Source organism: Scyliorhinus torazame, chromosome 3, assembly GCF_047496885.1.
Source record: "Scyliorhinus torazame isolate Kashiwa2021f chromosome 3, sScyTor2.1, whole genome shotgun sequence".
In the NCBI taxonomy this organism is placed as follows: Eukaryota; Metazoa; Chordata; class Chondrichthyes; order Carcharhiniformes; family Scyliorhinidae; genus Scyliorhinus; species Scyliorhinus torazame.
In genome coordinates, this window is record NC_092709.1 from 18,999,194 (window position 1) to 19,023,929 (window position 24,736).

The 24,736-nt window shown below is 48.6% G+C and overlaps 1 protein-coding gene across 1 annotated transcript in view; it reads left to right on the plus strand.

The window, feature by feature from the left end:
- Positions 1-157: 157 nt before the first annotated feature.
- The window catches only part of LOC140408319 (probable E3 ubiquitin-protein ligase HERC4), a 68,601-nt gene continuing 44,022 nt past the window's right edge, over positions 158-24,736 (plus strand). Inside the window, exons 1-9 of the mRNA XM_072495353.1 lie at positions 158-496; positions 6,313-6,469; positions 12,111-12,187; positions 16,096-16,317; positions 18,358-18,449; positions 19,048-19,178; positions 21,325-21,479; positions 22,046-22,122; positions 24,082-24,182. Coding sequence (XP_072351454.1) covers positions 316-496; positions 6,313-6,469; positions 12,111-12,187; positions 16,096-16,317; positions 18,358-18,449; positions 19,048-19,178; positions 21,325-21,479; positions 22,046-22,122; positions 24,082-24,182 — 1,193 coding nt within the window. The 5' untranslated portion in view covers positions 158-315. The remainder of the gene's footprint in view (positions 497-6,312; positions 6,470-12,110; positions 12,188-16,095; positions 16,318-18,357; positions 18,450-19,047; positions 19,179-21,324; positions 21,480-22,045; positions 22,123-24,081; positions 24,183-24,736) is intronic.

Consider the following 24,736-nt stretch of genomic DNA (forward strand, 5'->3'; position numbering starts at 1 on the left):
GTAATTGAAAGTTAGCGTCCCAAAACAATCCAGCTCTTGTTGCCATTGGCTGGCCCAGTTGGGTCAGAGGCGGGGCCAGAGAAAGGGGATCCCCCAGATAAATACATATATTGTGTGTGTGAGAGAGAGAGAGACTGTCAAACCAATTGGAGCTGTAGCAGCAGAAGAGGAAGCGATTTGTTTATCTGTCTGGCTGCTAAATCTCTGCGGGGAAGTATTTCTCTCTCTCTGGGTTGCTGATTGTTTGAAAGAGGAATCATAAAGAGGAGCCCAGCGCTGAGAGAGACACAGAGAGACAGACAGACAGAGAGGAACATGTTGTGTTGGGGGGAGCTGGGCGCAGGAATCCAACACAAACCCGGCTCACAGACAGGGGATGTTCTCACAGGGCAGAGAATTCAACATGTTTGCAGCCGGGACGGAGTCACTGTGTTTGTGTTGGCAAACGGAAAGGTTTATATCAGAGTCCGTGGATGGAAGAAGAAAACAGAACCTGGTAAGAAACTCCTGTCTGCAATCGGAAAGGGAATGTTTGAAGATGAAATTATTATATACCATTGACAGACATGACATGTATTCATTTAGACATATTGCGAAGTAAACAAAGTGTTCAGAGTTTGGAATAAACTATGGATGGGATTCTCCATTGGCCAACGGCAAAATCACGAAACGAGATTGGGCGCAGAATTGGTTCCGACGCCGAAATCGTGGCGGGCGCTGATTTCGCGGCAAATCACAATTCTGTGTCACCTCGACAGCAGCGTCAATGCGTTCTGGAACGCGCGTTCAGTAAACACCCTTTGCATATCATTAGCGGGCCCGACCCGGTATTCTCCGGGGTACCCGCGATTCTCCTCCTCCAATGGGCCGAGTTCCCGGCACGGTTCACTTGTGCTTTTAAAAATCGTGAAACCGATGTGGCCGCTGCTGAGGGAACGAGAGGGGGTACGGAAAGTGTCCAACATTGCCATAGTGTGCTGACAGTTGTGCCGCTCGCCGGAGGGTTCTGCCAGGGCCGGGGGAGTAGGAGAGGGTGGCCAGGAGGTGGGCTGTGGGGTCGGGGTGGACGGGCACAGAACACTATTGGACTAGCCGGAAAGGCCGCCATGCAGCTGTGAACTCCGCTGATAGCCCACTGTGAACCTAGGGCTACGGGTCGTATAGGTGACTCCCCCAGGCCACCCCTCTGGCCACCTCTGACCCATCAGCCGTAAGGACTTGCCACAGCACAACCTGTGCCACCTTGCTGGCTGGGATGAGTGTGTGTGGGGAGTGTAATGTGTATGTGCGGCTGCAGCTTGTCAGCCTCCCGAGTATCAATCACAGGCCCGGCGAACCCTGCTCCGCTTTTCATTTGTATCGATTGTGTTTCACGCGGTGACGGTGCTTGCCCCACAACGGTAACGGAAGCGTTCCAGGTGTGCCGCCAGTTGTGCTGGCGTGAATGTCAACAAATTCTGCGTTGTCGTCTTCCGTGGTCTCAGAAACAGAGAATCCTGCCCATTTATTTGATAGAGATCGTGGATTATAAATACAAGGTTATTGTGATGCTCCAGATAAAATCCGGTAATTTTTAATACTTTTAAAAATATGTCAATCAGATTTGCAGTAGGAATTGTTTAATTTAATGTTGTGTCTTTCACCACCCCACATTGCGTTCATCTTAAATGTGGCTGTGGTTTGGGTATTGGTTACAATTTTCCGCCTTTCGCCGCCCTACCCAATTCCCTTCCCTTGATTTTGTTCACTTTCAGTTTTGTTTCTCTCAGTTACAGTCACAGCTGCAGCAGCAACACTGACCCCAGCTCTGAATACAGACCTTTGGCCCATTAACCCAAACACACACCATGAGCAGCAGCATGGTTAACTGACTGGATCTTGCTGCGAGTTTCAAAACCTGGCAATACCTCAAATGGACCGTTGCATTACTGGAGGACAGAGTTGACCAGAAGAGAGAATATTTTAATACTGACCTTATTTTTATCATCTGATTTTAAAAATGCAATTACATTTTATTTAAATTTCCCTTTTTAAAAAATGTTGCTTTCTCACTCGCACAGACTTCCTGTAGCCAATTGCCATTCAATCCAAAGTGAATTCACTGTAGTACAGAGCAGATTAATTTGTTGCTGTAGGCTATTCCTGTTAATGATTGTCGGAGAAACCCAAAAGCAATAATTCCCCGTTTATTTCCCCAGTATGATTCCATTTTAATGCCTGACGGTAACGCCCTTCTCCCCCCCCCCTTTGTAATGATAATAAAAATCTTTATTAGTGTCACAAGTAGGCTTACATTAACACTGCAATGAAGTTACTGTGAAAATCCCCTAGTCGCCTCACTCCGGCGCCTGTTCGGGTACACTGAGGGAGAATTCAGAATGTCCAATTCACCTAACAGCACGTCTTTCGGGACTTGTGGTAGGAAACCGGAGCACCCGGAGGAAACCCACGCAGACACGGGGAGAGTGTGCACAGCTGAGGAATGTGTCCCCATAGGACCCGTCCACAGTATTCCACACCCACCAAACTCATTGAATCCAGCTGGACCCCCAACCTGACCTGAACCACTCCCCCTCTCCGCCCCCCTCCAGAACTGACCTGATCTGGCTGGCCCCACCCCCACCCGACCTAGCCTGACCCTCCGATCCAAGCCCGATACCCCAGTGCCCGATCAGGTCTGACCCCACCAGTGCCTTCCGATGTCCCACTTCCCTACCCTTCACATGTCCGAATGCCCACCCCTGATGTCCGACACCCCCGCTGCCCACCTGAATCCTGTCCTCCCCAATGGCTGAAGTCCGACCTCCATAAAGCTCCCCACACCCGATGTCTGACACTCCCACCCCGATGTCCGACATCTTCATCACCCCGAAGTTCGACTCCCCCTCCAACACCCCTCTGATGTCCTAATCCCCCCATCCACCCTTTTGTCTGTCTCCCAAATTCTCATGTCCCACCCCCTCACCCCCCCCATGTCCAACCCACCGCCATAACAGACCCCTCACCCAACTTGACATCCGACCCCTTCACCTCCCGATGTCCGACTCTGCCCATCCCCATTAAAGACCCCCCCCCCCCCTCCCATACACACGCACACACAAATCAGTGTCCTCCTTCACTCCGACTCTTTTGAACTCCAGAGCTGGACCTGGGGAGGAGCTGAACTGCCTGAATCTCACCCAACCTGAGCCAGGAAGGTCGAGCGAGACAGACATTTAATGCAGGGAAGTGGGTGTGGAGTGGCATTCTGGTGGTTATTGTCATTCTGAGGAAGTTATGTGACCCCAGTTGTGGGATGGGGGTAGATTTGGCTGCTGGGCAGAGGAGTCGGGGTAGGGGGCAGGGAAGAGATGTTCAAAGTGGTGGAAATTGTTCAAATGGAAGAGTTTTTTTTAAAAACACTACTTTCTCACAGTTTTCTAGCTGCAGCAATCAGGGGCGAAATTCTCCCCCAACGGCGCGATGTCCGCCGACTGGTGCCAAAAACGGCGCCAATCAGACGGGCATCGCGCCGGCCCAAAGGTGCGGAATGCTCCGCATCTTTGGGGGCCGAGCCCCAACATTGAGGGGCTAGGCCGGCGGCGGAGGGATTTCCGCCCCGCCAGCTGGCGGAAATGGCGTTTGTTGCCCTGCCAGCTGGCGCGGAAATGCGGCGCATGCGCGGGAGCGTCAGCGGCCGCCGACAGTTTCCCACGCATGCGCAGTGGGGAGAGTCTCTTCCGCCTCCGCCATGGTGGAGGCCATGGCGGAGGCGGAAGGGAAAGAGTGCCCCCACGGCACAGGCCCGCCCGCGGATCGGTGAGCCCCGATCGCGGGCCAGGCCACTGTGGGGGCACCCCCCAGGGTCAGATCGCCCCGCGCCCCCCCCCAGGACCCCGGAGCCCGCCCACGCCACCTGGTCCCGCCGGTAAATACCAGCTTTGATTTACGCCGGCGGGACAGGCAATTTCTGGGCGGGACTTCGGCCTATCCGCGCCGGAGAATTGAGCGGGGGGTCCCGCCAACCGGCACGGCCCGATTCCCGCCCCCGCCCAATCTCCGGTACCGGAGACTTCGGCGGGGGCGGGATTCACGGCGGCCAACGGCCATTCTCCGACCCGGCGGGGGGTCGGAGAATGACGCCCCAGAGGCCCCACTCACCAACTGGTAAAAATGCGCAAGGATTTAAAGGGGTCTCACAGCATTTAGTCTGTGCTCCGCAGCAGCTATTATTGCCTCGCAACCCGAGACCCCAAAGCGCGGTTACGACAAACAGCTTGCGAAACCCTGCCCTAAAGTGACAGGAAATAGATTCCTGCATCGACAACTAACTGAGTTTGGGCTGACGGTGCCAACAAACTGAACATGATCGCAGAACAGTGTCATCCAGGCTCGAAACATCGGCTCCGCTTTCTCTCTCCACAGATGCTGTCAGACCTGCTGAGATTGTGCAGCATTTTCTGCTTTTGTTTCGTGTCAAACTGTTGGTCAAACACAGGGAATAATCAGATGGACAAGATCCGACCATCGTTTGCGTTGCAATTCTATTGTGGACGATTCATCACCCGTGTTAATCACTCACACAGGAGAGGACTAGCTGTAATTTATCTTTTAAATGTTTTTAGTCGAGATTTTTCTTTTTGTTACAAAACAAAAATAAGCAAAAACAAATCTGTACACACCAGTTACAGTTTACAATTTAGAAATGCCCCTCCTTTGAATTAGCCTCCTGACCCCTACTTTCCCGAGACCGTTTCCCCTTCTTGCTATTGGGCATCTCTTCTTTATTCGCAGGTTCATCGCTCCTCTACACAGTGGGGTCGTAGTGAGATACATATGTTACTGTTATGCCGTTAATCCACTGTGAGACCGTGAGAACGAGTGAATCTAAGGCTTTATTATCCAGGAACTCGCCTGCCAGTATCTGCTGTACAAATGAGTGCCACCCACAGGTGGCCGGTCTATATATCCCCCCGGTGAGGGCGGAGCCAGAAGCGGAGCCCACCGGGGTTCCAATACAGTACCTGGAAGTAGACCGTATTATCATTTCCAGGTCATAGGTCACAGCACTATACAGGCAGTTCATACTTAGGTGAATACATTCACCACAGTTACATTGTGGTGGGTTGTTCTTATTTAGTTGCCTGCATTCACAAATTTCAGTCCGAGTCGGACTTTAGCTATTGGGGAAGGGGAGGAGCAACCGTGTGGTGTGTGGTTGGTTTATGTGCCTCCCTATTCCCCCGCCCCTCCCCCTCTTTTCTTTGGTGTCTGTGGTCTCTCTGAGGGTCTCCACTCCCGTTGGCCTATTGGCTGTTGGCTACAAGCAGGTCTTGGAACAAGTTGGTGAATCTCCCGACCCCCGGATGATCAATTTGATTTTCCCCATTTGGAGAAATGCCGACAGGCCGGCCAGCCAGTCGGCAGCTTTAGGTAGTGCTGCTGATCGCCAGCTGAGCAGAATTCTTCGGCGGACGGCTTAGGGAGGCAAAGTCAAGGGCATCGGCCCCCCTCCTCCCAGTTCTGGCTGGCCCGATACCCCGAAGACTGGAGCAAATAAAAACAGAAAATGCTGGAAAAGCTCAGCAGGTCTGGCAGCATCTGTGGTTCATTTAGTACATGAAAAGAAAATACATAATAGGGCAACACAAGGTACACAATGTAAATACATAGACACCAGCATCGGGTGAAGCATACAGGGGTGTGGTATTAATCAGGTCAGTCCATGAATGGTCGTTTAGGAGTCTGGTAACAGTGGGGAAGCAGCTGTTTTTGAGTCTGTTTGTGCGTGTTCTCAGACTTTTGTATCTCCTGCCCAATGGAAGAAGTTGGAAGAGTGAGTAAGCCGGGTGGGAGGGGTCTTGGATTATGCTGCCCGCTTTCCCCAGGCAGCAGGCGGTGTAGATGGAGTCAATGGATGGGAGGCAGGTTCGTGTGATGGACTGGGCGGTGCCCACAACTCTCTGAAGTTTCTTGCGGTCTTGGGCCGAGCAGTTGCCATACCAGGCTGTGTTGCAGCCAGGTACGATGCTTTCTATGGTGCATCTGTAAAAATTGGTAAGAGTCAATGTGGACTTGCTGAATTTCCTTAGTTTCCTGAGGAAGTATAGGCGCTGTTGTGCGTTCTTGGTGTCAGCATCGACTTGGGTGGACCAGGACCGATTTATGATGATGTACACCCTTAGGAATTTGAAGCTGTCAACCATCTCCACCTCGGTTGATGCTGACAGGTTATGGTGGGATTTGTGCTCCCATTCTCTGAATTATTAGTCCAGTAACATAACCACTGTAATCTTAAATATTAATATTTAATGTTTCCATTTTTTCCTGTAGGACTGTTTCCTCACTTCAAGCAGCAGAGAATCCACTTTGCAGCTAGTGGGACCTCCCAGATTCTGTTCCTTTCTCAAGCAGGAACGGTTTATCAGAGTGAAGTTGTAACGAAGGACACTGCAGCTGCCACAAAAGAATTCTTCATAACGAAACCACAGTAAGAGTTGTATTATTCCCAGTGGCTTTGAAGTATTAAAAATTATGATTTTATTTAGTTCTGTGCCAACATGTTGTAAATTGACTTGCTGTCCAAATGTGAGAAGATGCCAAAATAACAATATAATTTAGCAACAGGTGCAAGGAAACAGTTTTTAACATTTGAATGTCTCATTCAAAAGGCAGTGCCACACTCTGTCAGCAATGCAGTGGCAGCCCCGCTGTTTCTCTAGAATGATGTCTACTGTGGGTTGCGAGGTTCTGACATAGAACTTCATGGGCTGAATTCTCCGTCGGCGGGACCCTCCGTTTCGCTAGCCGCGCACTCACGCCCGCGGATTTCCCGACGGGGTGGGAGTGCCCGCAGTGGGAAACCTCATTGGTCGGCTGCCGGGACGGAGGTTCCCGCTGCCGCCGGGGGCGTGCCACACCAGCAAAAGGGTGCGGCGGGACGGAGAATCCTGCCCCAAATGTCTGAACAGGCTGGCTCTCAACCCACATACCTTTGGACAGCTGGGACAGGATGTCCCTTGAGGTGCAGGATTCGCTTCCACTTCTTCCTCAGCCACTCCTCTGTCTTGTCGTTCAGGCATTGTGACTCAAAGTGTGATGCAAATCGATGGACAAATTGTCACCATTCTGAACGATTGGTGTAAAGCTCCTCCCAGTCATCAAGCTGATGTGCTTCAAGGAGAGTGTCAGAGTGTCTTTAAACTGTTTTCTTTGCTCTCCCCTGGAAGTTTGGCCATTTGAGAGTGAGGCAACAGGACCTGGAGGGGGAGATGGTTTTTGGCCATCCAGTCACATTGACGCAGTCCATCGAAGTAGATTTTGCAGTTGCTTTGCCCGAATCCTTCTGGAGTTGACTTCAACAATCTCCTTTATTCCAGGATCTTCCCATTAAATCCAAAAGACACAACAGAGACATTGCTGGTGTCACTAATACACAATCCAAGTCTGACAGCAGTACAGGAGAGCAGTGACAACAACTGCTCCATACACTGAGACTTTTGTTGAGGTCTCTATTGTCAAACATTCACTGCCTCCTATGTGTCAGTGTTGATTATGTGCTGAAGTCTCTGGAGTGAGACTTGAACTTACCTAAATAAGAGTGAATCCAGGCTGACTGTAACATTTGTGGCTCAATAGCTGTTTATTCAGTGATATATCTCTGACAAACTATACTCATAGAGTCACAGAATTGCAGCATGACCTTCAGCCCAGCAAATCTGCACCAGCACATGAAAACACCTGGCCTACCTACCTAATCGCTTCACAGCTCCAGGGTTCGATTCCCGCTTGGGTCACCGCCTGTGCAGAGTCTGCACATTCTCCCCGTGTCTGCATGGGTTTCCTCCAGGTGCTCCGGTTTCCTCCCGCAAGATGTATAAGTTAGGTGCATTGGCCGTGCTAAATTGCCCTGAGAGTCCAAAAAGGTTAGGTGGGGTTACTGGGTTACAGGGATAGGGTGGAGGTGTGGGCTTGAGTAGGGTGGTCTTTCCAAGGGCTGGTGCAGACTTGATGGGCCGAATGGCCTCCTTCTGCACTGTAAATTCTACGATTCAATCCAATTTACCAGCACGATTTAATTGAGGGGAACAGCTGCACCCATCCACCCTCCTCATGCCCCTTATAATCTTGTCCACCTTGATCAGGTTTCCCCCCCACTCCGCGTCTGCTTCAATGAAAACAACCCAAGCCTATCCAACCTCTCTTTGTACTTAAATGTTCCATCCCAGGCAACATTCTGGTGAATCGCTTCTGCACCCCCTCCAGTGCGATCACATCCTTCCTGTAATGTGGCGACCAGAATTGCACACAGTACTCCAGCTGTGGCCTCACCAAAGTTCTGTACAACTCCAACATGACCTCCCTGCTTTTGTAATCTATGCCTCGATTGATAAAGGCAAGTGACCCACAAGCCTTTTTCACCACCCTATTAAGCTGTCCTTCTGCCTTCAGAGATCTATGGACAAACACGCCAAGGTCCCTTTGCTCCTCGGAACTTCCCAGTGTCATGCCAGTCATTGAATTCGGCCCAAAGATGTGTAGGTTAGGTGGATTGCCCATGCTAAATTGCCCTTAGTGTCCAAAAAGGTTAATTGAGGTAACTGGGTTAAGGGGATGGGGTGGAGGAGCTGTGTGCTTGAGTGGAGTGCTCTTTCCAAGGGCCGGTGCAGACTCGATGGGCCGAATGGCCTCCTTCTGCACTGTAAATTCTATGATTCTATGAATATTTCCTTGTCACAGTACTCCTTCCAAAGTGTATCACCTCACACTTTTCAGGGTTAAATTCCAGCTGCCCCTTTTCTGTCCATTTGACCATCCCGTCTATACCTTCCTCTAAATCAAGAATCTCAACCTCATTGTTTTCTAAAAACAATATTTTTATTCAAGAAATTTTCAATTTTACAACATGCAGAAAAGACAATCAAGTTTATACAATTTTTATTTTATTAAAAACACCCCAACCCCATTTTCCCCTCACTTATCCAACTCCCCCGCCCATCTCCTCTTTCCCTCCAACCCCCACTCCGTTTGCTGATAACTACCAGCTCCTTAAAGAAGGAAATAAATAGCACCGACCCCAAATAGAACCCCTCCTCCTCCTCTAATGGCCTATTTGATTTCTTTCAAGTACAGAAACTCCGACAGGTCCCCGAGCTATGCCCTCGCCCTAGGTGCCTTTGATGCCCTCCACCCAAGCAGAACCCACCTCCGGGCTATCACAGAGGCGAAGGCCAGGACTTCAGCCTTTTTCCCCTCCTGCAGACCCGGCACGTCCGATACCCCAAAGATCGCCAGCCTTGGGCACGGCCCTTCTGATGTGCCATCAATTAACACAAGACGAGTAGTGAACAAAACTGTGGCTTTAATAAGTTAAACAGAAAGCCTCCTGGCCACTGATCCCGAACTTGGGCAGGGCCGGAGGTCAGCCACCTTTATACCGAGCCCGAGGGGAGGCGGAACCATCAGTCAGTGGTTTACCACAATACATGTAGTACAGGAACAGTTTACCACAATACATATAATACACTAACAGTGATTTACCACACCTTCCTCCCATTTTCCCTTTTACTGTCTCCAGCGAAGCCCCCTCACTCCCCTTCAACTGCCCATAAATATCAGAAATCCTCCCTTCCCCTATCTCAACCAAAGGCACTACCTTATCCATCAGAGAGGGGGTGGCAATCGAGGAAACGTAGAGAGTTCCTTCCGAACAAAGGTCCGTACCAGTAAATACCTGAACCCATTCCCATGCTGGAAGCTGGAATTTCTCCTCCGGATCCTCCAGCCCAGCAAACCTACCCTCCACGAACAAGTCCCTAAACCTCTCGGCCCCTCCCTCCCCCAGATCCTATCCGATGAATTCATTCCTACAGACCTGCGCCATTAACGACATTGATTCCAGTTTAAAATGCTGTTCAAATTGGTTCCATATTCTCAGAGAAGCTGTTACCACTGGGCTCATAGAGCACTTGGCCAGTGAGAACGGAAGAGGAGCAATGACCAGTGCCCTCAAACTCGGCCCTGTCCATCCGCCCCCAAACCCACTCTGGGTCCACGACCCACCCCCGCACTTTCTCACTGTTCGCCGGCCAGTAATAATTCATCAGATTAGGTAATGCCAACACCCCCTCCGCCCTCCGACTGTCTATCCCCCGAACCCGGAAGGGTGTCTTACCCGCAGGCACAAAGGTCGACGTCAGCTTGTTAATGCTACCAGGCGGAAAGATTGGAAGACACTGAAATACAAACAAGAACCTTAGGAGGACATTCATTTTAACCGTCTGGCCCCTACCTTCCAATGATAATGGGAGGGCATCCCATCTTTTCAAATCCACCTTCACCCCCTCTACCAGGTTCAACTTGTGCAACAAGCTCCAAAGATGTGCCACCCATATCCCCAGGAACCTAAAACTAGACCCGGCCAGTCGAAACTGCAACCTCTCCAGGTCAGCTCCCTTCCGTGGAGGCTTCACCGGAATAACCTCACTCTTGCCCACGTTCAATCAATATCCTGAGAAGGAACCAAACTTTCAAAGCTCCCCCATTATCTTTCCCACATTAGAGAGAGGGTCCATGATATACAATCATCCACATATAGGGACACCCTTTGCACCCCACTGCCCCTCTCTATACCCCCCCCCCCGGCCAACAACCAAATGAGTTACCAACACCTTCGCCAACAGTTTTGTGTCTGCATTCAACAGAGAAATGATCCACACTCCACGGTATCTTTAACCTTCTTCAGGATTAAGGAAGTTGAAGTCTGTGCTATTGTGGCTGGCAGCATCCCCTCGGACAGAGAATCTTTACACATGTTCAACAGGTGCGGCCCCAGTTCCATTGCAAATATTTGTAAAATTCCACCGGAAATCCGCCCGGGCCCGGTGCCTTCCCAGACTGCAGAGAACAGATACATTCCGTAACTTCCTCCAGTACGAATGGTGCCTCCAACTCCTGCCCTCTTTCCCTTTCCACAAACAGGAAGACCAACCCATCCAGAAACTGTATCATAGTCGAGACTTCCTCCGGAGGAACAGACCTTTACAACCCCTGGTAAATGGTTTCAAATACCCCGTTAACCTTTCTGGATTAGGGACCAATCCACCCTGCCTCCCCCCACCCGGTCCTTAGCCTGAGCTGTCTCTCAAGAGGCTGCCTAAGCTGGTGAGCCTTCTTCCTATTTGTAAATCGTCCCTCTCGCACGACGAAGCTGACTCGCCACCTTCCCGTCAACGCCAACTCAAACTCCATCTGGGCCTGCGTCCTCTTCGCCAGCAGCTCTGCCGTTGGGGCAGCAGAGTATTGACGGTCCATCGCAAAAATAGACTCCACCAATCTCTGCCTCTCGCCCTCCCTGATTTATCTCTGTGAGATTTAATCAGAATTAACTCCCGCCTAATTACTGCCTTTAATGGCTTCTAGAATGTGGAAGGTGAGACCCGATGCATGTGTGAAAAGAAGAACTTCTTCTCCCACGGGTATCTGAATCTCTACGGGTCCGCTCCCCCATCTGCTCCATAAACCCCAGTAGCTCCTTCGCCACCCCTGATGTCTTCAGGGACTTGTGGCACAACCTGTCTAGCCTGGGATCAAGCACACAATTAAAGTCCCCTTCATTCCCCGATGATCAACCTTGTGAGCTCAGGTCGGGATGGCCAGCAACACCTTCTTGATAAAATCCGTATCCTCCCAATTCAGCGCGTAGACATTCACCAAGGCTACAGGAGATCCAGCCAAATTATCCTGTATCCCATATGCATTTGCCTTCATTACAGGTTCCCGTGTGGCACTTTGTCAAAGGCTTTGCTGAAATCCATATAAACCACATCAACTACACCACCCTCATCGACACCCACCTCAAGAAATTCAATCAAATGTGTGAGGCATGACCTCCTCAAGACAAAGCCATGCTGACGGTCCCTGACCAAACTGTCCTGTAGGCTTTGTGTTTGCTCACCCTGCTCACGCTGAGACGCACGGAAAACAGAAAACCTACCAACGCACGGCTACATTTTAAAGTCCGACGATGACAAGTCCCAACTGTTCTTTTAAAAATGAATGAAACCGAGATATATGCCTGAGAAAGATTGAGAAATGATGCAACATTATGTTTGTGTTTTACTTATGTTTAGGTTACTTAAGAGTTTGAGTGAGAAAAACATCATTCAAGTGGCCTGTGGAAACAATCACTCACTGGCATTGTCCAAAGGTAAAATTTAAACTGAAACACTTGTGTTGTAACTTAATCGGAAGCAGATTCAAATTAAGAACCTGTGCAGCTAGGCCAGCGGTCTGAGTTTAGCATCATGGGTAACACGCTGTCCTATTCATGATTAATATTGGGATGTTTGTATTTAGTCAAATGTAAAATTTACACCAGATACAACAAAAATCAAGGAATCTCAGATAAAAATACACATGGTTCTACTGTTTAATCTTAACCGAATGGATCTCACTAAGAAGGAACAGGCATCCATTATAATGGCCATGATTCTCCGCTGCCCGATGCCGGTAGTGAGGTTCAGGATTGGGCGGCGAATGTTGCGTCGAGGAAAAAAGTGCAGCACTTCATTTCACCCACACCTTAGCCGTAACTTACAGGCCCTTTGCTGTTGTGGCTGCTGACTGTATTCTGTGTACACTCTGAGGGCTTCTGGTCATGTGATCCTCACCCAGCCCGCCCCTCTGCAGCATCATCAAGGGGATAGGCGTGGCCAAGCACAATCTCTGACCCACCAGGTGTTCGCACTCCTCAGAAACACAGCCTCCCAGCAGAGGAAGCAGGGGATTAGCAGAGCTCACCCCAAACAAAGGGAACCTGCACCGTGGCTATTGGAATCCTCCCTGGCTCACTGCCTCTCTCAGTGTAAAAGCCTCACCTGTGACACTGTCAGCTGGCCCACTCCAGGGGACCACAAGACGTCTTCCGTGCCCCTGATCCCATCCACCCTGCCCCCGGCCAGGAAGCCTAATCAGCTCCCTGTCACCACCTGTGTGTGAAACCAAGGCTCCACATAACACTGCAGCTAAGGTCCCAGCAAATGCGCACATCCCTCGCTTATCCTCATCTGTAGGACCGGCCCAGACACCAGGATCTCAGCATGGAGGTGGCTGGCAGCACAAGTTGATCGGCTCCACCACACGATCAGTTGCCACCGTCCTAGCGGGGCAACACACGGCCCACCCAGTGAGGCGACCCACAGTAGGCTACACTTGGAGAAACAGGACTGGAGCCACAGAGCCGATCGCTAACATTCGTAGCGGAAGCCACAGATACCCCTGACGGCAGGACTGAGTGGTGAGGATAGGGGGTACCCACATCATAGACCAGGTGCCTCTCACTGATGGGGACTGGGGTGCAGTGTGGACTACATCATAGCTACATAAGGGACTGGGGGATGGAGGGGACATATTGAGGGTGGACGCAGCAGAACAACTCCAGATGACCATGTAACCTGGTAGCATTTGATGGTCAAGGGAATCGTCACCTTGCTGACATTCTCTGTCTCTCCCACCTCAGCGCACAGATATATGGATTTCAGACAACAGCCAGCTATATTCGCTATCTCCCTGGCTGCTACTGGCTTCAAGGTGATGGTCACCCTGAACCTTTATGCCTCTGGCTCATTCCAGGGCTCGCGCGGGGGCCTGTGTGAGATTTCACAAACGTCCGCGCACAGGGGCATCCACGCTGTAACGGATGCTCTATGCACCCGGGCATCAGATTCCATCACCGTCAACCTGGACCAGGCCCACCAGGGTGCCCAGGCAGCAGGATTTGCTGCCATTGGGGGCATGCTCCAGGTCCAGTGGGCGATCGATGGCATGCATGTGCCCTCTGAGCACCGATTCGACAAGGCGTCGAATGCGCGGCCACGGACCTGGCCATTCTCCAGCCGTTTTCTGGCACGGGAGCCGGGAATTTTACCCATGATCGGGTGAGGGATCAGCACCAATTTTGACGTCGTAAAACACCACAATCCCCACTCCAGCGGAAACACTTAGCCGCAAAATCGGAGAATCCAGCCCTTGGTCTCCCAAACGGAGAATCCAGCCCCATAAAAGCAAAACACCTTTGATGCTGGAGGTCAGAAATAAAACAAGAAAGTGTTGGAGGAATCTCAGCAGGACTGGTAACTTCTGTGGACAAAGAAACAGAGCAAGCACCTATTGTCATTTTGGGTAATGCACCTCCGTATCTCTCCAACTACACAATTCTTTTACCCAGCCATCTATATAAGCTGTTGCTGAGTATGTTGCATCATTGTTACAGGAAATTGTGGGGTTAAGTCCGACTCCTGGGCTTGTGCAGGCTGTCACTCCAGTGCGGAACTGAAGGGTGCTGCACTGTTGAAGATGCGGCCGTTTGGATGAAATGTTAATCCAAGGCCTGTCTGCCCTTTCAGGTGGTAAAAAGATCCCATGGCACTAATGGAGAGCAGAGGAGTTAACCTCGGTCTCCTGGCCAATATTCATCCTGTAATCATCATTACAAAACAGATTATTTAGTTATTATCACATTGTCCAAAGTTCCACAGTCCAAAAATGTGCAGGTTTGGTGAGGTTGCGGTATAACTGGGGATGGGGCAGGGGAGTGGGACTAGGTAGAATGCTCATTTGCAAAGTCAGTGCAGACTCGATGGGCCAAATGGCCTCCTTCTACACTGAAGGGGTTATATGGAGATTGCTACTTTCTTCTTAGTTAATATACTATCATCCTATTGCCTCTTGCCGCCTTACTCCTGATTTTATAAGTTGGCCTGTTTATTGCAATAGTTGTGGAGGAAAATAAATACCGTACAAGGAAAACAGATTGTGCAAATTGGCTGTCACTTTTCCTACGTTACTATAGGGAACTTCCTCTTCAGGTATCCTACCCTCAGGGGCCATTGATAATCACGGATATCCATGCGTTGATCCATGGTTATGCTTGGAAAGGTGCTAGAGTGGTGTTCCATTGCCTTCTGCAGAGTTTGGCTGACTTAGGGGACCCTCCCTCTCTTACCATCTACCATGGAAATATTGGAAGAATTTACAGATTAATAATGAACCTGTTTGGCCACACCTTCCGTGATTGAGACTCAAACCCAGGGCTTCTGGTTCAGTGATAGGGACGGTACCATAGCACCAAAACATACCCACAATCTAGTGCCTACACTACCAAATTCTTCATTGACTCTCCGTGCTCTGGGCCATTCTGTGGTCATGAAAGTGCTATATGAATGCAAACCTTTCGATACATTTTTCATAATCAACGAGGCCTCCAATCATTTTGCTTTTGTACCTTCAGCTTGACGAGGCTCAGCTGACATTTTGTTCAATTCTCTGGATGTTGGTATCGCTGGCAAGTCTAAATAATTAGTTACCGTGATTTCACGCTTTGGCGCCAATGAATGGCTTGCTAGACCCGCTTCAGGGGGCAGTGAATAGAAAAAGTTTATTTCCAATTTTTTTTTTTTCAAACCAAATTCTATATCTGAAACTCCAATTTTGGATGTCGACTCACAATTATTACTCGACTATCGGAAATATTTGAAAGGAGAAGGTCGGGAAACAGGCCCATCTTTCTGTCCCTTGTGTTCTGTCCTCAGACATGTGCCAATCAAGCCCCTCGTACGTGATTCTTGAACCATGTCCATGGGGAGAGTGGCTGAGGTAGTTTATCATTGGTTGGAGTGTCTGGAGTGGAGTCCAAACTCAATCCTTTCTGACTCCAAGATTAGTATCACTGAGCCAGTGGTCACTATACCTGGATATGAGTAGCTTTCCTGGCCAGAGAAGCCATATTTAGAGACCCTAATCTAATCTCCACTCACTGGGGTTGTTGGGTCTGGGGCCCAATCTCTTCACCTATTGATTCAAAGCTGAGTATAACAGCCCAGAGCGGAACGATGTACATTGAGGTATATATGGACTGCAGGAGGAATGGTTTTGTTGGTCATCATAACTAACTTATTATTAACATTCTGTACATAATAGAATTGGCCAAAAGTAGAAACCAGTTTTCCTATTTCTCAGTTTGCTTGAAGGAGTTAAAGATGATCATTTCAAACTAATAATAAACTTATTAGAACCCAAAAGGTCATTTTTTTTCTCTCATTTGTCTTGTGTTGAAAGATGGCCAACTCTTCGCCTGGGGACAGAACACTTATGGCCAACTTGGTATTGATACAAAAGGTGCCTCCCAGCCCGTCCCTCGGTGTGTGACATCTCTCACTGGGATGCCTGTGGCTCAGATCACTGCCGGAGGAGGACACAGCTTCGCCCTGTCTCTCTCAGGGGCAGTGTTCGGTTGGGGAAGAAACAATCGCGGGCAGCTGGGGCTCAAGGACACAGAAGGTAAGATCGTTTGCAAAAATTACTTTCCCTTTCTGTTGATTCGATTTCCTAAGCTCTGCATTTGCCTCAAACCAGAGAACCCTTTAACAAAGGCCCAGATTTTATCTGAGGAAGGAGCAGTGCTCCGAAAGCTAGTGATTCGAAACAAACCTGCTGGACTTTAACCTGGTGTTGTCAGACTTCTTACTGTGCTCACCCCAGTCCAACGCCGGCATCGCCACATGCAGATTTTATGGCCAGTGATAAAATGATGGTGCTCACCATTGGCCTCAAAGAATTCTGCCCACAATGACTTTGTGATCTCTGTGGCACGGGTTTCACTTTTCCTGATGTTAATTTGATTCTGGCACCAGCAATAGGGGATCTTCGGTATCCAGCGACAGTGATGTCAGCAAGCAGGCTGAGCAATGACTCTGAAGAATTCTCACTGAGTAACAATTCTCACTGAGTAACAAGTAAAATAATGATGGGACATAGGCATTGGATTAAGGAAGAGGTTGAACTATCATTAGCAATCTACTTCTTCAGACTATTTTAAAAAACCTATGGATTTTAGCATGGAATGGAGAAATTTGGCACTCCAAAAATATAAAACCAGATTTCCAGGGGCAGAGAGGGTGTTCGTCAGCAGATCTGACTTACTATGCTGTTAAAGATCCCATTAAGTCTCATTCAGCAAGACATCATTTTTTCAAGTGCTTTTACAATGAAACTGATAGAAGCTTACACCAAATCAGTGATTTGTAATTGATTTCCATCTGCAAGGACTTTAGTAGCACCCCCTGAGGAGGAGTGGGGAATCGTTGACCGAAATGTCTGGATTTCTGTGTCTGACTGGGCATGTGCAGCTGCCAGGAGTCACTGTCAGTTTCATACTCTTTCCTGCTGACAGTTTCTCGGTCGTTACAACGATAATCTCCGGGCCAATATGCCCTTGATCGTCACCAGGTGAATTGAGTATTGAGGCAGAAATATCTTCCTGTGTGATCAATGTTTGACTGAAATTAAAATTCAGTCGGCACTTTCGAAGATAATTGGAGGACACGAGGAGAAATGTCTTGCTTCTGTTGAAGTGGGTGTTGGTGGGAAATTTCAATTTCCCATTCAGTGGCGGGAGGAGTTACAGCGTTCATTACTCCATTCTAAGTGTTCATTTTAAGCTGCACACATTCCTTCTACCAAGTCCACACAAACTTGAGAAAACTTTCATCTTCCTAATGAGCTGTCTTGAATCTTTGCTCTGAACAATCACTTCAAAGTGTTATGGGCCAGGGTTTAGAGAACCCCAAAGTGTATCATGGAGTTCACCTGACCTACAACTTTTAATAGATTGTGGTATGGGGAGCACACGGCCCACTCTACAGGTGTGGTACAGCAGAAATGGAAAGGTATTTTTTTAAAGCAAAACAATGTTTATTCTATGAACTCAAGTTAACCTTTTTAAAACATACAGTGAACATCTTAGCAACCATCAATTCAAATACAACGCCCAAAGAATACAACACTAAGTAATCCTTAATAACTTCCCAAACAACATCCAGAAGAAGATGTTAACAGAACAGATGTTTAACAGAAGCACATTAGGTTTACAGTCACTACTGAGAACATTTATAATTCTGAATTCACCAAATGATCAAGAGATAGTCTTTTGATGGCAGAGAGAATAGCAGTACACCTGCTTGGTCTGGCTTCAGCTCCAACACTGAAAACAAAACTAAAACACTCCTTGCAGCAAACAGCCTAAAACGAAAGTAAAAAGCTGATAGCCCAGCTCCACCCCCTCTCTGACATCACTGCAGTGGTAAACACCCATTTCTTGAAGGTACTCTCACTACAGACATTTATATGCACACCCATTTATAAACACACATTTCTTAAAGGTACTCTCACAGGACAAAATAACTAGAGGTCAGTTCCTCCGGCTCATTTTATTTGGAACCTTGGTGGTTAATCCAGTCGGGCAACGTCTCGCCAAAAGACCTCAGAACAGGAACCAGGAGGAGGAATGTGAATTCATTGCTCTTTCAATCTTTCTTGCAGATAGACATAAGCCCAACCACGTAAAGCTGCTGGAGTGTAAGAAGACCATCCACATCTCTTGTGGGGAAGAGCACACTGCTGTTCTGACAAAGGTTCGTTCAGGAAGAAGTTGAAATTAAAATCTCAATTATTTGTTCCTTATTCAGGTGGGAGAGTGGGGGGGGGGGGGGGGGGGGGATGACAGGACATCCCCATGTTGTAAATGTCAATTGAGACTCTGTAACCATGGTAGCCTATCTCGAAGAAGATAGTCCAATGCTAAAAATAGTGAGTTGACAATGGAGAACCACCTCAGCTCCTCTTCCTTAATAAGTGGCTCAAGAATCACATGAATCAGTCTCGAGTTAACTGATGGTTAAGTCCAGCCTCAGCGTAGACTGCAATGGATGGACTATCCTTTAGTTATTACACATGGGTTAGCACAAAGTTAGAAATACAATCTGCTGATGGGGCAAATATATCCAATATTTGATTTCTGATTTTTCTGTCAGCAAATTATCCCAGGCAAATATTGAATTAACTCCGAGGTCTCTCAAAAAAGACAATAATGAATGCAAGGTGGAATCAATTAAAGTAACAATATTCCATCATCAGATTCTGTTCACATGTCCCAACACTGACACTTCAATACCAAAGACATTTCTTGTGATCAGGTGTAACGTGCCCTGAAGTCATTGTTTTCTCCTCTAGGATGGACTTGTTTTCACCTTTGGCGCTGGAAGTTATGGGCAACTTGGGCACAACTCCACAAAGGATGAGACTAAACCTGGCCTAGTCGGCTACCTGCTTGGAATGAAGGTTTATCAGATAGCATGTGGCAGGTGAGTTTGTGAGAGGTGCTGTTGCTCTTTTTAGCTTTAGTCTATTTGCTCTGTTTAGGTCACCTTTGCTCATGAGTCGCCAGGTATCTTTATGATACCGCCACGTGGTTCAAGTTCAGGTTATGATTAATAACACAGCACACCGCTTAGTAAGGATTAAAACAACGGTCGTTTATTATATACAACAAGCAATATTAATACCCTAATACTACTTTCTATACAATAAATCTCTCACTACTGGCCAATACTTAACTTAGGAAGAGCCCACCAGGTCAGGGAAACGAATGGCTTGTCCAATCAAATCTGGCCCACGGGATTCAAAAGGCTGCTACAGGTCGGTGGCTAAGTGTCTCTACCGGATAGCGATCGCTGGATTCAAACTTACTATTACTGGTGGCTGGTCTTGCGAAGGTCTCGAGCAGGCGAAGATGAGAGAGAGAGAGATCTGAACTTGGACCTTCACTTTTATAGGGCCCAGGGGCTTCCCACCTCCTGGTGCGGCCCTTGACCCTGAGTCCCAAGTGATTGGATTCTGTCCCCAATCTCTGGGGTCGATGTGTCCAATGGTGAGGCGATTCCTCGATCGGGGGGTGGTCGCTCACCTGTCTTTGTTTCGGCCACTGCAGGCGCCGACAGGTCTGGCCCGGTATTCAATTGCTAATATGTTGCAATTGTTCCCGGGGATAGCCGATTTAACTGTGGATGTCTGAATAGATTGGTTGCCAACAGTCCTGAATGCAACTGTGAATACCTGGGTTGATGGGCTGTTGATAACCCTGAGTATCGATCTGGGCTACCTTCCCAGAGCCGAATATGCAAAACTGTCTGCAGCTGCCTGCTTGTGTCTTCTTGGCTGCTTTTCCCAGCAGTCTTTCGGGTTAGCCGTTTTAAACTGGGTTTTGGCCAAATTAATCGGAATGCAGCCATTTTACATGGCTACAGTGCCGAAAACACAATGCAGCAACATCCCTTTCACTCTGCTGTATGTGAACCAAAAATATTTAAATTTATGTAACTCTTTAGTTACCGTGCGTTGATGGCCATTTGCTGTGTGAGTCCGTCTAGTCACCTATTTTATTATATGTAGAGTTCAGTGACATTTTTAGTCTGTTGAAATATAAAAGATTCTTATTCCTCACTTGGAAATTTCTTTCAACACATACTATAAGCGTGAGAACCAGAAATGATGAATGGACATCTGGGCTGGCAAACAAAATGGCTGCCAGGAGCCTAACTGTGGGGGGGGGGGAGGGGGGTTCGGAATGATGGTTGGAAGCCTGGGATAGCAGAGACCTGGACTTTCCTTGTCGAGCAATGCCACTCTGACTGACCCCACATCAGAAAAGTTTATTTAACGCACCTCAGGAGGCCTCACTGGCTTCCTGACAGTTTTACCACATGACATACCACTTGAGAGGAGGTTAACATTCCACCGGGACTTCTGACAGCGTCTGCAGAGGGCCTTTTCTGCCAATGGTGCCAAAAGCAGCAAAATAAGGAATGAGTGTATTGCGTACTCATGTTTGTTCCGCGTTGGAACTAGGTCGCTTCGGAGTTTGATCATGTGACATACTGATGATGTCATAGGCCATTTGGGCAGGCTACCAGTCAGCCTATCCTTTTTTAAAATAAATTTGGATCGCCCAATTTTTTTTTTCCAATCAAGGGGCAATTTAGCGTGGCCAATCCACCTACCCTGCACATCTTTGGGTTGTGGGGGTGAGACCCACGCAGACACGGGGAGAATGTGCAAACTCCACACAGACCGTGACCCAGGGCCGGGATTTAAACCCGGGTCCTCACCGCTGAAGGCAGCAGTGCTAACCACTGCGCCACCCTGCTGCCCCAGTCAGCCAATCCTTATAGCATGTTGAGTAAACACCTTTCCAATAAAGCTCTTGTTTGTTTGTACATTCGTAGTCTGCAAGCCCTTTCTTTAAAAATACCAGAGAGTGGGAAATGGAGCTGGTCCATTTTAATTACACTTTTCCTACTGACCAGCAAAGAGTAAATATTCACACTCACTTTGTATCTTGAGGTGCCAACCAGAGACTAACACCAAAGTTTGTAAGAGATAAGAGCTGATCAGCAGCACAAAACTGGACAAAGGCTTGTTAAGTTATGAACGTATATGTATTTTGAACAGCTATCACACACTTGTCTTCGTTGCATCGTCTGGTGAGATTTACTCTTTTGGTCGTGGAGAGAATGGGCAGCTGGGAAACCGAGAGACCAGTGATCAGTTAGTGCCTCTTCCTGTCAACATCACGGACACATCTGACAAAAATGGAACGGAAAATGGTAAGCGATGTAAACTTCTGTATTTTAATGACCTCATTGTATGGAAAAGATCTGACCATGACTGGAATCTAATGTTGATCCATGGATATGATGACTTGCAATTTCAGGAAGACTTTTTATCTAGAATTCAAATAAAACACATCAAGCTCATGTGGCATAACACACAAGAAATTCAAATTAAATGTAGTTTCAGGTTGAGGAGATTTCGATGCGTGTATCAGTAGAAGGACATAATCAGTCCTCATTTTAGCCTCCTTGCAGTTAATCCTATTTGTATTTATATTGACAGTATAAATTTCTTTGTCTATATTTAGAATGGAAATGTCCTATGTAAACATGTCACGCTGTAATTACACCCTCCCTCCAGAGGTGGCGCTGCAACATATTCAGGCATGTGCGTGTGTAATTACAATATTTTCCATTACAAATATTGACTGAGCAGTTTGTAACAGAAGAACATGGCAAGAAAGGGACGTAAAATTAATATTTGACATAGTGAGGAACAGGCTGACACATATTTCAAGTAATACTGTGTCCACTAAATCTGTGTTTGTGCAATTTGACAGGCCTTACAACCAAGCCGGCTGTGAGAAGAATTTTTGCTGGAGGAAACCAAAGCTTTGCAGAGCGCGGTGATAAATTGGTAAGAAGATGAGTACATCTTAAGACACAAGGTGGTGTCTGTTGCAATAGCAGGAATGGACATTTATTTGGGCTCAAACATTTCAGATAATTGTGACTAACATTTGAAAACATACCTTTGCCATCTTTAATTCAATTCACATTTAATTGATTGCCGAATTGATTACTTAACCTGAAAGTGTGATGGAAAAAGATTCAATAGTAATTTTCAAAGTTGATTGAACATAAATGTGAAGGAGAGAATTGCAGGAGAAAGAACATTGGGCACAATCTAGCCAGATTCACGCTAAACGTGGAAGAGCATCGGAAATTCCGGGTGTTTCCCGACAGCAGACCTGGCAATGCCATCACGGTTTATTGGTCCACTTAACAAGGCCCCACGGGCTTCACGCTGCAAATGACCGCCCGGCGGCTGATTCGCCGGGACTTCGCCGGTTTCCCGCTAACGAGGAGGACCAGAACTAAAACCACAGAGCAAACACCACACAGCATGCCACCAAGGAGACCAGCTCCGCTATTCGGAGGTGCCGACTAAGCCAGACTGTTGGACACGGTGGAGTCCAGACAGAATGCCTTGTTCTCCTGAGGGGCTTGGAGGGTCAGCCACATGGCAGTCAGTGCCGCCTGGGAGGAAGTGGCAGCCGCCATCAGCACGGGGAGCGTGACCAGGAGGACTGCCACCGAGTGCCGCAAGAACAAAACGACTTCCACCGGGCTGCACGGATAAGTTGGCACCAGCCCCCTGGCACCGGCCCCGCCCAGCACCATTCTGTGCCCCAGCCCACCACTGCCCAGGAGTGGTGCCCACGCCTGTGGAAGGGGAGGCAGGCCTGGAGGGGGATGGGCTCACAAGTGTGGTGGGATGGTGGGTCTGAAGGGGGGAGGGGGGGGAGATGATGGACTTAGCCAGGGAGAGAATGAGGGCCTCCCTGGCCCTCTGGGTTTGCCGGAATATCACCACTTCCACCTGTCCTCCCATTCTCCGGCCAGTCCTGCGGGTCCTCCCCGGTCTCGTCCTCCAGCCCCTCCTAGTCCGGCGCCTCCTCTTCCTCCTCCTCGGAGGTGGCCACATGTTCCTACTTCTCCACCTCCAGCACGTCGCCCCGCTGCTGTGCCAGGTTGTGGAGGGCACAGCAGACCACCACAAAGCGGGCAACCTTCCAGGGGTATACTGCATGGCACGACCAGTGGTCGAGACATCGGAACCACATTTTAAGCACCGCTCAATGACACGCTAGATGGCCATATGGACCTTGTTATACTAGGTATTCGCCTCAGTCACTGCCCTCCGCACTAGCGTCATTAGCCAGGTCCTCAGCAAGGTACCCCTTATCCTCCAAGAGCCAGCCAGTCACCCAATGGTGTCCCTCGAAGATGCCGGGAATCTCCAACTGCTCCAGGATGTAGATGTCACCATGGAGTCTCTTCTGCCCCCCTGTCCCTCTCTGGGATCTCTCTCTCCCCCCCCCCTCACCCTCCCCAGGGCACTGGGCCAGCAACCCTAGTGCTCGTGGGCTCACTGCCCGGGTTCGAAGATGGCTACTCACCTCCTCGGATCCCCTAGGCAGCCATTGCGCCAGCTTCATGTTTTTAAAAAGGTGTTCTAATCGGCGCCCGCGTGACCGCTTGCTGGGGAGGCGGTTAGATCACAGGCGGTCGTTAGAGAAAGGTCGTTCTGGTGTGGAAATCGGCTTAAATTGGTGATTATTGGTTTCTCGCATGCCGCGGCGGGATCCTCATCTCGCCAATCAAAGTGGGCCGGTTAGATCGCAAACAGATCGCCGTCTGGCCAGGTTCACGATTTTGGCCTCTCCTGCGATCTAACGGCCGTGCCACGCGAGAGCGAGAGCTCGTTGCGGCTGTTAAATCGCACCCATTTGCTCCAGTGGAGAGAATGGTGTCTCTCAGCAGTGTTCTTTGTGTACAGATGGCCATTTAGTGCTCTTGGTTTTCACTCTAGGAATTACGGCCCTTGGCTGACCCATCTTCATTCAACACTTTGAAGAGAATCACGACAGTGGACAGTTTGCTGGAGAAGAAATTGGACAAGAACACAAGGAGGTAATTAATATTCCTGAAAAACTCCCCAGTTTCCATATAATTTCCTTCAGAATTTTCAGTAAACTCCACCGGGCAAAGACAAGATCGATCTTGCCTGCTGGTGTTAGTCTGGCATTAACACACCTGATTCAAATTAGTTGATACTAATGTTGAAATAACACCAATCAGAAAATTTTATTCCAGTGTTTTGTGGCACACGTATGTTAGGAACATAGGAAATAAGGGCAGGAATAAGCCAGACATGACCTTGAGCCCATTCCACCATCCAATAAGATCATGGTTGATCTTCAACCTGCACTCCACTTTCCGCCAATTACCGTCACTTGATTCCCTTAGATTCCAAGAATCTACAGATCTCAGTTTTGAATGTATTCAATGGCTGAGAATCCACAGCCCTTTGGGGGAGTGAGATCCCAATATTGTGCCATCAGATGGGTTGCCACAGTGCACCCAGTCTTCCTCAGGCAGGTATTGAAGATGTGAATACGCTAGTGGAGGCAGGAGCTGCAGTCAATGGTACATCTACCACACTTCAATCAGCGGAGTGGACTGGA